At 36.7% G+C, this 13,228-nt stretch overlaps 1 protein-coding gene across 1 annotated transcript; it reads right to left on the bottom strand.

Moving 5' to 3' along the window:
- Nucleotides 1-1,916: 1,916 nt before the first annotated feature.
- DEFB126 (defensin beta 126) lies at nucleotides 1,917-5,625 on the bottom strand. Its single transcript, XM_058562190.1, has 2 exons — nucleotides 5,568-5,625; nucleotides 1,917-2,182 (listed from the first exon to the last, which is right to left on the bottom strand). The coding sequence occupies exons 1-2, from the start codon at nucleotides 5,623-5,625 to the stop codon at nucleotides 1,917-1,919; spliced, it is 324 nt and encodes a 107-aa protein (XP_058418173.1).
- Between the last annotated feature and the right edge of the window lie 7,603 nt (nucleotides 5,626-13,228).

Below are 13,228 nucleotides of genomic sequence, written 5' to 3'. Positions count from 1 at the left end.
CATTTCCTTCAACACAATTTCAAAGTCTAGTAGGGGAGAAGACACACAAGCAGACACATAGAACGTGATGTGACATGATGACAAATTCTGGATAAGCCGTAATGATAGAGAACAAGAGGTGGTGATAGCTCTGTTTTGGGGGGGAGTAGTGTGGTTATCAATATCCTCTGGAGGAGAATAAAGATTTTTCCAGGCAGGCGTAAGTGGAAAGAGAAGAGCATGTACAAAAACTCAAATCCAGAAGCAATCCAGTAAGTTTAAATCAATCACAATTAAGTGTGTGTGGCAGAAGTGCAAGATTTCCTGTAGGAGAGTGTATAGGAGATAAAACTGGAAATGTCATCTAGGGTCTGAACATGAAGAACAACGAGGGCTGGACTGAAATGTTGACTAGGATGCTGTGGGCAATGACGCCAGAGGAGAGTTTAATAATCAGATTTGTGTTTCAGAAAAATGACTCTGGCTATTACTGTAGAGGATGGATGGGTATGTGTGTGAAAGGAATGCAGAACAATCAATTGGAAGGCTATTGCAATAACCTTAGGGCGGGTCTTGAGGGATGAATTGGTACAGTAGCATGAAGATAGAAGTCATGGCACATATTAGAGGTGGTAGATGCACATGGACCCACTAGCAACTGGATGTGCGATCAAGTGAGGAAGGAAAAGTATTCTGTGATGGCACTCATGGACTTATGTTTATAGTGGAGATATCCCTTCCACCAATGTTTTCTCCCACTTTGAGGACTCTCCACTAGATCTTTGACCTCTTATGAGGTCAGAGGTAAAGTTGACCCCACAAGACATAAAATAAGTTCATATTTTTAGACTCAGAAGGATATCAGCATGACAAGGGTGAGGAGAAAGACATTCAGTCCAATCCTATCATTTCATAATTGGGCAAATTGAGACTGACAAAGGCAAACATGGCCACTATATGTGTCCATAAAGTGAAGACAACTACATTCCTATTTTTCCAGTCCAAGTATCAAGGAAGTGGGCCTGAGGCACAGATTGGTGACCGTGATGCCTCTGGTCATAGTCTCTTATTGGTGCAGGCAGAGTTCTTAAGGTGAAAGTCCTATAGCTTAAGATGAGTGCCTCTCCCAGTATTCAGGTCATGCTATAGAGATCTTGATCTTCCATCCTATCTAGGTTGGAATCTATGATTCACGATTTCCAGGAAGAGGAGAAAATTGGACAATATCACGGTGTAGTGACAAAATGCTCTCAGTAGTCAGTTAAATCTGTTCCAGTTCTAATACTTAAACATCAAGTTTCTTCTTTGAAGTGAGATCATAATACCTCATTCTGAGGTTGTTATAGGAAATCTAATAAGAAAAGGAGTATCTAAGCACTCTGTAGGAATGCTTTTGTATCACTAACCACTTCAAAAATACATAGGAAATACCTTTAATCTGTAAGACGCGGCCTTCAATCATTTCATGTTATAGGCCAGTGGTTCTCAAAGTGTGGTCCCTGGACCAGAAACATTGACATCACCTGGAACTTGTGAGCAATGCAAATTCTCAGACTCTACCACAGAACCAGAAACTGGAGATGAGGCCCAGAAATCTGTGTTTAGCAGTTTCTACAGACGTTTCTGATGCAAATTAGAGTTTGATAAATCACTGCTATAGGCAGATGCAGATTGTGGGCCTGTGGGCTGGAAACTGTCTTCGAGGATGACACTGTTTCTGTCCATCTGTCCGTGATGGATGTTTTGAACTAACCATCACTTGTGCCTGGCCCCAATATTATTTGCATCCCTATCCTGGAATTGCTGATGCTATGGAGATGTGATACCCATCCAAACATTGTTGCTTGGAGGGACAGTGGGAAAGGGGGTGTAGCGAGAAGACTGACACCAAAATAAGCCCTTTTGCTTTAATGAACCTAGGTCAAGAGACAGAGGCTCTAATGTTCAGCACCAGTAGTACTTGCTTCCAGAGTCCCTTCTCCTGACACTGCTGGTGAAGTCCCTACTCCTGAAGCTCCTGGTGCATGTGTGGCCTTTGCGTTTTCACCACAGATAGCAGGATTAAGCTCTTTGCCAGACAGAATACAGCACATTTTTTCTTTGCTGCACATCCCAGTAGGAGGATCTATCTCCACCTCTCCACTTCTGCACTTCTTCCTGCAATTTCCAATTTTGTTTCCACACTTTCTCACATACCAATTACCTGCATAAAGGAATCAAATAGATCATTTAAACCACAAAAAGATAAAAATAACAATAATTTTTTGAACACTGATTATTCAAGTCTTTTAATACTTGCTTTGTTATATTTCTCCTAATCATGAAGACCTTCTCTGAGAAGTAAATGAGATTTTATAAATACATACACACAGAGAATTTTTTGTATATGTATGAGCCTCTCATTTCTGAAATCACAATTCTGCATATAAACACTCGCCAGGTGTCTATTTCTCATTATTTTAAATGGGAAAATACGTAACACATTATTACTCATGAGTACAAAACCTCTAACCAGTTTCATAAAATGTAACTAGAACACACATAAACACCCAAATAGAAGTAAAAAAACTATTATTTTAAAATATGAAATGCTCCAATCATTGCTATAATGCTTTTCACTATTAGCCAAACCCACATAGCTTTTCTCGATGCTTGGTGAGATTTGCAAAATGTCTTTATGTGTTTCTGAGGTCCTACAAATTGTATTTGAAATATAACTCGAGAGTTGTCTTATGTATTGCCTTGTTAAATATAAATTTTTCATATATATCTCTATATACATATATATACCTATATAGTATTGAAATATAAATACATGTAACAAAATTTTGGGGATGAAAAAACCACAAGCTATTCCCTTAGAAATATACTCCTCAGGGAGACATTCTGCAGAGTGTGCCTGCATATGTGTACATATTATATACATATATATAAAATTCTCTCATTACATGATATAACACATGGAAGGCCGTGAACAGATGGTGGAACTCTTTCTTACCTTGCTCCATGTTGCTTAACTCATCCCTCTGTTCTACCAAAAATATGTAATGAATGCCTACTATGTCAAGAACTCTGCAAGATGATGGGAATAAAACAATGAACAGGAAGACAAGGTCTGAGAAGCTTACATTGGAGAGGTGGAGAAAGAAAATAAATAAGTAAATGAGTGAACAAAATAACGACAGATTGTGATAAGGGCAACAAATGGAAAAAATAACACAATGTAATAGAGAGTAAGCGAATATAGCAAGCACTTTTGAGTGCTGACTGTTACCACTACCGTTATTCCTTATCAGCTGTTCAGTCCTCCTCTGAGGATTAAACGAGATTTTACACACATAATATTTATGTACATACATAGGTTTATAGATATATGTGTGGGCATCTCACTCCCAGAATCAGAATTCTGCATGGGGTCGTTGAGGAAATTATCCTCAGGAAATGACGTTCAAGTATAGACGTAAGGGATGAAAAGGATCCAGCTATGTGAAGATCTAGAGGAAGAGTGTTCAGAGAAGAAGGAATAGCATATGTGAAGGCCATGAGCAGAGGAAGAACCTGATATTCCTGAGGAACAGAAAGATTGCTTGATTTGTGTTGTTTTCATGATTTTTCCTACCCTATCTCCTCTTTTGATTCTCTTGTATCTGCAGGGCTCTCCACAATGGTCCCTGGCCTTAAACTTCCTCTCCAGCCACTCCCTCCATGACCCCCTTCTTTCTCACTATCCCAAACATCTCCATCGAGATAATATTCAAATATTTTTCTTCAGCTGGAATCCGTGAATGGAAACCTCAGATCCACTTTCCTTCCTTTCCATCCTGATATTCCTTGGGCCCTGGTGTTTTGTTAATTCTTCCTTTCAAATGTCCTTTGTAAGAGTTGCATTTCTAATGCCTCCAGAGTTTGGGTTAGATTTGGATAATCTTACAGAATAATCCTGAATTGCTCGTGTTTGTCTAGAAAGGGAACTGGGGAGTTTTCTCAGGGCCCTTTGGTTTAGAAAGAGGACACCATGAGAGGATGCGATGTATGTCACCAGTGTCCCAGAAACAGAAGAAGAAATCATGCAATCTAAACTCATAGAATTTCAAGGAAGTCATACATCCGAAACATCTTCTGAGGCAACCCTCATACCATTATTAATTTCCTCTTATCCACCATCAATTTGAAGAGTACTGCAATTTCTAGAGAACATAAAGTACTATCTCTAGAGGCAGGCTGTAGAGTTATTACACAACTCTCTATCTGATAGGAAATTCTCTCTAAAAAAAGTTAGTTTCTCACTTTGTGCCATATATAAAATATGGGACGGAGTCTAATGTAAAAAATGGAGTCAAAGAAAAAAACCAGTAAGCATGGGTGAAAAAACTGTTCTCAACATGGAGAAGAACCTTCTCAGCTAAGGGAAGAATACAAAGGAAATACCAATAGATTTGACAATATGAAAAGGAAAATTTTGTGCCTAAAATAAATCAATAAAGATTTTTAGAAGTAACCAATATAGTAGGATATATCTGCAAGAAATGTGAAATAGAAAGTTTAAAAATACAAATACACTAATAGTAACACGTGGTAATGTACGCTAGTTTCCTTAAAAAATACGTTTGACCAAGCAATGAAACTTCTAAAATTTACCTATACAATCAGAGAATCTCACAATGATAGATTACCGAGGTGGTACAATGTTATTTATGATAACAACACATTGGAAAAAATAATCCAAATGACGTGCAGGAAGGGACAGTCCAAGTTAATATTGGCACAAAAATATGACAGAATCATAAGCATCTATTGCAAACTGTATTTTCAAGGAATATTTAAAGATCTGTGAAAATTTTCCTGATACAATCTTAAGCTAAAAAAGGGTAGGTTATAAATTCATACATCAGTTGGTCATAATTTAAAAAATGTAAGCAGTGATGAAATGGTGGCCAATTTCTTTATTTCTAAAATGCTTTCAGTGTTCCTGTCTGAATTTTGTAAATATAAACTATACAATTAATTAAAAAGAAGGAATGTTTACACAAATAGAGCTGAAATCTGACATAGGACTTCCAATAGTCTTGAATCTTTTCAAGATGTTCATTCAGAATATTTTTCTTCCCTTTTCCACCTTACAATCCTATAGATATTTAGAAATAGCTTTCTCTGTACTGTTAATCACATCCAAGGACAAAAAAATGAGAGACCTTTTCTGTAAGACCAAAAAAATTGGGAAAAGTAATATTACAGAACTGTTACTTCAGGAGGTAATTCCTGGTGCCATACAAAGAGAAGTGAGGCAGGGCTGGACTGGGCTGGCCCTAAGCAATAGGATAGAGGGAGGTTTGGAGTGTCAAGACCATCTCTGCCTCTGGCAGCTGTACAGGATTCTCATTACCCTCTTCCAACTCTATTCGTAGACACTGTTCTATTGTGGGAGACTTGAGTGCTCTTATAATAGAAGTTCTCTGAAGAAGTAGGGCAGACCTCAGCCCCTCTCCCAGTGAGCCCTGCCCCCACTCCACGGACATTCGCTAATAGGGACTCCTTGTGCAGAACCCTATTCTAGGCCAAGATTTCTTCTTCCCCAAGATTCTGTTTACCTGAGACCAACTGGACCAGGAGCATAAAGAGTGCAAGAGTGAGCAATAGGGACTTCATGGCTTCTGAAAAATAGTAGGTAGTGGAATCTATGGAGTCGAGAACCTTCTATTCAGTGTGACTGTGAACACAGGTCTTTATTGTCCTCCCTAGGTGGGGTTGGGCTCAGCCAGTGGACCAGAAGGATACAGGATACTGTGCCAAACATAACTTCAGTCCATTGGCCAGCAGCTCTAATTGAGGCATCACTATTCAAGAGCCCTGTTCTAGGCATGCCTTGGGGGAAAGAGAAAGACTTAGAAGAAAAGTGAAGCCCTGCTGAAGTGTATGGTAATTTGGAGAAAAAGACACTTACATAAAGAATTTATACCGATCTCCCAAGGCTGGGTACCCTTGCTTTTTCAATCTCCTGTGTTGGTTCTATCAGAGTATTTATCTTCTTGCATTGTGACAATCTGTTCACCTGTCTCTCCCCCTAAAATACAATGTATTTTTGAACACTGACTACATATTATTCTGTTCTGTATATTAGTTCTGGGCATAGAGAAGTACCTAAACAATTGTTTGTTGAGTTAAAAAGTTAGTAGTTTGTTGATAATCTGGCAATTTAGAAAGTATTTTTTAAAGAAATAAATCAGTGCTCAAAGATATATGTACAAAGATGTCTTTAAGTCTCCATTTGGGTCCAGCAACAGAGCATCATAAAATGAAGTGCATCCATATGATCGAATGCTCTGCATCTGTTAACAAAAGTGCAGCAGATTTTGTCTTCCTAAACATATTTTTGAGTGAAAAAGCAACATTGTAGAACAACATGTATAGTGATGATTCTAATATGTGAAAATGCTGTATGTGTTGTGTGCAAGTAAATGCATTAACTAAAATAGCGCAAGGCAGATGTCCTTCTGATAGTAGTTCTATAGTATGTATCCTTTTCTACCTGGCTTCTTTCATCCAGGGTAATTATTTTGAGATTTATTCATGTTGTTGTGTGTATTAATAGTTCATTCCTTTTGATTGCTAATATTCCTTTTTATAGATATATAACAATCTGTTTATCCAATTACCTCTTAACGGACATTTTGATTGTTTCTGGATACTAGCTGTTACAAATAAAGTTGCTATTGATCATTTGTGTGCAAGTCTTTGAATGGACAGATGCTTTCATTCCTTGTTGGTAAACACCTAAGTGTGGAATGACTGAGTCACAAAGTAGATTTTTATTTTACTTAATAAGTAAACCAAATTGTTTTCCAAATAGCTGTACCGTTTTATATTCCCTCCAGCAATATATGAGCATTCATTTTTCTCCATATCTTTACCAACACTTAGCATGTTCAGTTTCTTTTTTCTTTTTTTTTCAGTTTTAGCCATCTAGTGAGTGTGTAGTGGTATTTTATTGTGATTTTGATATGCATTTTTCTAGTGATAAAAAATATTGATCATTTTTTCATGTGATATTTACCATCCACATATCTTCCTTGGCAAAGTATCTGTTTATATTTTTCCCCCATATTTTGATTAGGTTTTCATTCTCATTATTAAATTCTAAGTTTCCTTTATATAGTCTAGATACAAGAACTTTGTTGGACATATGATTTGCAAATGTTTTCTCCCAGTCTGTAGCTTGTCTTTCCAGTTTTTTATAACAGTACATTTTAATGATTATTTTTTATTCTGATGAAATCTAATTTATTAATTTTTTATTTTATAATTTGAGCCTCTTTGTGTCATAGTTAAGAAACTGTTGCTAAATCCAAGGTCACATACATTTATCTATGTTTTCAGAAGAAAACTTATAGAAAGAAGCTTTATCTCTTTCATTTAAATCAATGTTCAGTTTTTGAGTTAATTTTTAAATGGTGTGAGGTAAGAGGTAAGAGTCAGTTTTTTCACACATGACTACCCAATTGTCCCAGCACTATTGCTGATAAAATTGTCCTTTTCCTGTTGAAATGTATGGGTCCATTTCTGCTCTCTCTATTCTGATGTATATGTGTATCATAAACCAGCATCATAATTTCTTTATTAACTATAGCTTTCTTGGACCTAGCACTTCTATGATATCATTTTTCACATTTAAATATTTAATCCAATTGGACTTATTTGTCCTATGATATGAGGTATGGATCAAACATTATTGATTTCCCATTAAGTGGTCAGTTTCCCAAACAGATAATCCATTCGCTCCTCACTGGCTTAATATGCTACCTTAATCATTTATTAGATTCCTGTGTACACTTGGGTCTGTTTCTTGACTCTGTCATCTGTTCTCATGATTCTGCTTTTCTATTCCCACACCAATATCAGCCCATTTTATTATTTATGATTTTTGACATGTAGAAATTTTGAATATTTTAAGTTAAACTTTTACTATTTGATTTCTTCCATTTAAATATTTAACCCTTCTGTCTTTCTTTGGAAAAAATTTTATTTTTTTGTGATAAGAACACTTAATGTGAGATCTACCCTCTTAACAAATATTTAACTGCACAATACAATATTGTTTTATTGTTACAAAGTGTACAATATAGTATCGAACAGGTACAATGTAGTACAGCATCTTTACAATTTATTCATCTCACTTAACTGAAACTTTATGCCTGTTGTTTAGTAACTCTCTATTTCCCCTCTCCTCGGTTCTTGGTAACCACTATTCCACTCTTTTATTCTATGAATTTAACTGTTCTAGACATGTCATATAAGTGGAATCATGCAGTATTTGTCTTTTTGTGATTGGCTTATTTCACTTAGCTTAATATCCTCAAGGTTCATCCATGTTGTTACATATTGTAGTATTTCCTGTTTTTTAAAGTCTGAATAGGGTTCCATTGTATGTGTATACCACATTTTCTTTGTCCATTGATCTGTTGATGGACATTTAGGTTATTTCTACTTCTTAGCTATTGTGAATAGTGCTTCAGCAAACATGGGAACGCTAATATCTCTTCAAGATCCTGATTTCAATTCTTTTGAATAAATACCCAGAAGTAGGATTGCTGGATCACATGGTAGTTTTATTTCTATTTTTTCGAGGAACATTCATACTGTTTTCCATAGTGGCTGCACCATTTTGCATTCCCGCCAACAGTGTGCAAGAGTTCTAATTTCTGCACATCCTCGCCACCACTTGTCTTCTGTTTTTTTGACAGTAGCCATCCTGACAGGTGTGAGATGATGTATCATTGTGGTTTTAATTTGCATTTCCTTGATGATTAATGACACTGAACATTTTTTTCATATACCTGTTGGCCATTATATATATTCTTTGGAGAAATATCTCTTCGAGTTCTTAACCCACTTTAAAATCGAGTTAGTTTTTTGGCTCTTGAGTTGTAGGAGTTCCTTATTTATTTGGAGATTAACCCTTTGTCAGATACATGGTTTGCATATATTTTCTCCCATTCCATAGTTGCGTTTTCACTCTATTGATTGTTTCCTTTGCTGTGCAGAAACTTTTTAGTTTAATGTAGATCTACTTTCCTATTTTTGCTTTTGTCACATGTACTGTTGGTGTCATACCCATGAAATCATTGCTAAGACCAATGTCATGAAGACTTCCCCTATGATTACTAGGAGTTTTACAGTTTCTCAGCTTATGTTTAAGTCTTTAATCTGTTTTGAATTGGTTTTTGTGTATGATGTAAAATGAGTCCAATTTTATTCTCTTGCATGGGAATATACAGTTTTCTCAAATCATTTATTGAAGATACTATTCATTCCCCATTGTGTATTCTTGGCACCCTTGTGAAAGATAAGTTGATCATATATGCATGGGTTTATTTATGGGCTCTGTATCTGTTGTGTTGGTCTATATGTCTGTCTTTATGCCGGTACCATACTGTTTTGATTACTGTAGCTTTGTAATATATTTTGAAATCAGGAGATACAAGGCCTCCAGCTTTTTTTTTTTTCCCTTAAGATTGGTTTTGCTACTTGTGGTCTTTTGTTGGTTCCACATGAATTTTAGAATTGTTTTTTCTATTCTTTGAAAATACCATTAAAATTTTGATGGGGATTGCATTCATCTGTAGATTGTTTAGGGTAGTATGGGCATTTTAGCAATATTAGTTCTTCCAATCTATGAACACAGGATGTCTTTCCATTTATTTGTGTCTTCTTTAAATTCTATCATCCATGTTGTTTGTAGTTTTGAGTATACAAGTCTTTCACCTCTTTAGTTAAGTTTATTCCTAAATATTTTATTCTTTTTGGTGCTGTTGTAAGTAGGATCGTTTCCTAGTTTCCTTTTCGGATAGTTCATTGTTATTATGTAGAAATGAAACTGACTCTCATATGCTGATTTTGTATCCAGCAACTTTACTGAATTTATTAGTTCTAACAGGTCTTTTTTGGAGTCTTTAGGATATTCTACAACAGTTTCACTTCTTTCTTTCCTATTTTTTTTTCCTATTTTTATTTCTTTTTCTTGCCTAATTGCTCTGTCTAGGACCTCCAGTACTATGTTGAATAGAAGTGGTGAGAGTGGGCATCCTTGCCTTGTACTTGATCTTAGAGGAAGTGCTTTCAGTTTTTCACTAGTGAGTTTGATGTTAGCTGTAGTCTTTTCAAACGTGGCTTTATTATGTTGAGGTGCTTTGCTTCTATTCCTACTTTTTTGAGAGTTTTTATCATGAAAGGGTGTTGAATTTTGTCAAATGCTTTTTCTGCATCTATTGGGATGATCATACGATTTTTATCTTTAATTCTGATAATGAGGTGTAATTGATTTTTGCATGTCAAACCATCCTTGCATGTGAGGGATAAATCCCATTTGGTCATGGTGTATGATCCTTTTAATGTGCTGTTGGATTTCATTTGCTATATTTTATTGAGGATTTCTGAATCTATATTCATCAAGGATATTGGCCTGTAACGTTTTTTGGTGTGCGATGTCTTTGTCTGGCTTTGGTATCAGATGATGTTGGTTTCATAAAATGAGTTTGAAGGATCCCCTCTCTTTAACTTTTTGGAAGAGATTGAGAAGGATTGGCGTTAATTCTTCTTTAAATGTTTGGTAGAAATCACCAGTGAAACCACCTATTCCTGGGGTTTTCTCTTCTGGGAGGGTTTTGATTATTGCTTCAATCCCCTTAGACATTACCGGTTGTTCAGATTTTCTATTTCTTTATGATTTAGTCCTGGAAGGTTGCATGTTTCTGGGAATTTATCTGTTTTGCCTAGGTTATCCCATTTGTCGGCATGTAATTGTTCAAAGTAGTCTCTTATGGTCCTTCATATTTCTGTGGTATCAGTTGTAATGTCTCCTCTTTTATTAATAATTTTGTCTATTTGAATCCTCACTCTTGTTTTCTTGTTTAGTCTATTTGCCTTAAATTTTAGATGCTCCAATTTTGGATGCATATATGTTTACAATTGTTATATACTCTTGATTAATTGCTCCCTTTTTCACTATATAGTGATCTTTTTGTCTCTAGTGACTGATTTTGAGGGAATGTCTATTTTATCTGATGTAAGTATAGCTACTCCTGCTCTCTCTTGGTTACAATTTGCATGGAATGTCTTACTCCATCCATTCATTATCAGCCTGTGTGTGTTCCTAAAGCTAACATGAGTCTTTTTAGGCAGTATGTTGTTGGCTCTTGTTTTTTAATCCACTCAGCCGCTCTGTGTCTTTGACAGGAGAATTTAGTCCATTTATATTAAGTAATTATTGAAAGATAAAAACTTACTATTGCCATTTTGTTAATTGGTTTCTGAGGTTTTATAGATCCTTTGTTCCTTTCTTCCTCTCTTGCTGTCTTCCTTTGTGATTTCTTCTTTGTATTTGTATGCTTTAATTCCTTTCTCTTTCTCTTTTGTTTACCTATCATGGGTGTTTTCTTTGTGGTTAACATGAGGCTTACTCGAATCATCTTAAAGATATAACAGTCTGTTTTAAGCTGATAACATCCTACTTTCAATTGCACACAAAATCCTACACTTTTACTTCTCCTCCTCCCACATTTTATGCTATTGATGTCATGCTTTACATCTTTTTATACTCTTCATACATTAACAAATTATTGTAGCTATCATTATTTTTAAACTTTTATACTAGATATAAAAGTGATTTACACACCACCATTACAGTACTAGTGTATTCTGAATTTGACTATATATTTACCCTTACCTGTGAGTTTTATACTTTTATATTTTTTCATGTTGTTATTTTGCATACTTTCATTTCAACTTGAAGAACTCCCTTTAGCATTTCTTTCTTTTTTTTTTGATGAGGAAGATTGGCCCCTAGCTAACATCCATGCCCATCCTCCTCTATTTTGTATGTGGAATGCTGCCACAGCATGGCTTGATGAGTGGTGCGTAGGTCTGTGCCCATGATCCGACCCTGCGAACTCTGGGCCACCGAAGTGGAGCATGCAAACTTAACCACCATGCCACCAGGCTGGCCCCACCCTTTAGTGTTTCTTATAAGGCGGGTCTAGTGGTTTTGAACTCCCTCAGCTTTTGTTTGTCTGGGAATGTCTTTATCTCGCCTTCATTTCTGAAGGACAGTTTTGCCAGCTATGGTATTCTTGGTTGGCAGTTTTTTTCTTTCATTACTTTGAATATATCATCCCACTCCCTCCTGGCCTTCAAGGTTTCTGCAGAGACATCCGTGATAGCCTTTTGGGGCTTCCTTTATGTGTGATGAGTCATTTTCCTCATGTTGCTTTGAAAATTCTCTCTTTGTCTAGAGTATAGGGCTCTTTCAGGACCTCTGGGATGCAGACAGGAGTGTGTCCTACTGTGTCGCTGGACCCACAAGACTGCCGGCAGACTGTAGCTATGAAGGGGCTGGAGCCAAGTATAGAGCCCTGTCAGGATCTCCAGGGGCACAGAAAGGAGTGTCTCCTGCTAGGTCTCTGTGCCAGTTCACGGACTACGGCTGGGACGGCTGGAACCCAGTTACAGGGTCCTTTCAGAATCTACATTCTGACTGAGTTTGGCAGGCTTAATTCCAGGGGTTCCCAGACTGCTGCCAATAGGGATTGGAGCTGGTTCTTGGGCCACTTCTGGATCCACGGCCAGGAACAAGTTCTGTATGCCTATTACCATATGTACAAGTGGGTGTGACTCCTCCTGGCCCCTTGGTGTATGGTGCTACTGACAGGACCAAGCCAAATGGTAGCTGAGTCCTTAGGTATATGGACCTTTTCCTGGGTCTGTAGCTGGGACCATGGTGGTTGAGTCAGCCTCCTGGGTGTGCGCCTGCATTCTCAAAACAGCTCTCCTCAGTCTTAGACTGCACTAGGGTTTCACAATCTCCTGCCTGGATCCCAAAGCTTCCACAAAGGCACTTTTATCCATAGATGATGCCAAATTATTGTTGTTCAGAGAAGATATGAGAGGGGGACATCTTATTTGGCCATCTTGTTGATGTCACTCTGTTTTCTTATTGTTACGTTTTAAGAGTTCTTTGTATATATTGGATAAAAGTCCTTTACCAGATATGTGTTTTGCAAATACATTATCCTAGTCTATAGATTTTTTTTTATTCTCTTAACGGTTTTTTTCACAGAGCAGTGGTTTTCAATTTTAGTGAAGTCCAACTTATCAATTTTTTCTTTCATGGATCACGCTTTTGGTATTGTATCTAAAAAGTCATTGCCAAACTCAAGATCACCTAGATTTTCTCTTATGTTATCTTCTAGGTGCTTTG

Source organism: Diceros bicornis, chromosome 19 (assembly GCF_020826845.1).
Source record: "Diceros bicornis minor isolate mBicDic1 chromosome 19, mDicBic1.mat.cur, whole genome shotgun sequence".
Classification (NCBI taxonomy): Eukaryota; Metazoa; Chordata; class Mammalia; order Perissodactyla; family Rhinocerotidae; genus Diceros; species Diceros bicornis.
The sequence above is the reverse complement of the archived record's forward strand: the minus strand, read 5'-3'. Positions and strand labels throughout refer to the sequence as shown.

What these genes read in the sequence shown, in the direction of transcription:
- DEFB126 (XM_058562190.1), bottom strand. Translation starts at nt 5,625, where the DNA reads ATGAAGTCCCTATTGCTCACTCTTGCACTCTTTATGCTCCTGGTCCAG. An exon ending in CCTGGTCCAGTTGGTCTCAG is followed by an intron (nt 2,183 to 5,567) that starts GTAAACAGAATC and finishes TCCTTTATGCAG; the next exon opens with GTAATTGGTATGTGAGAAAG.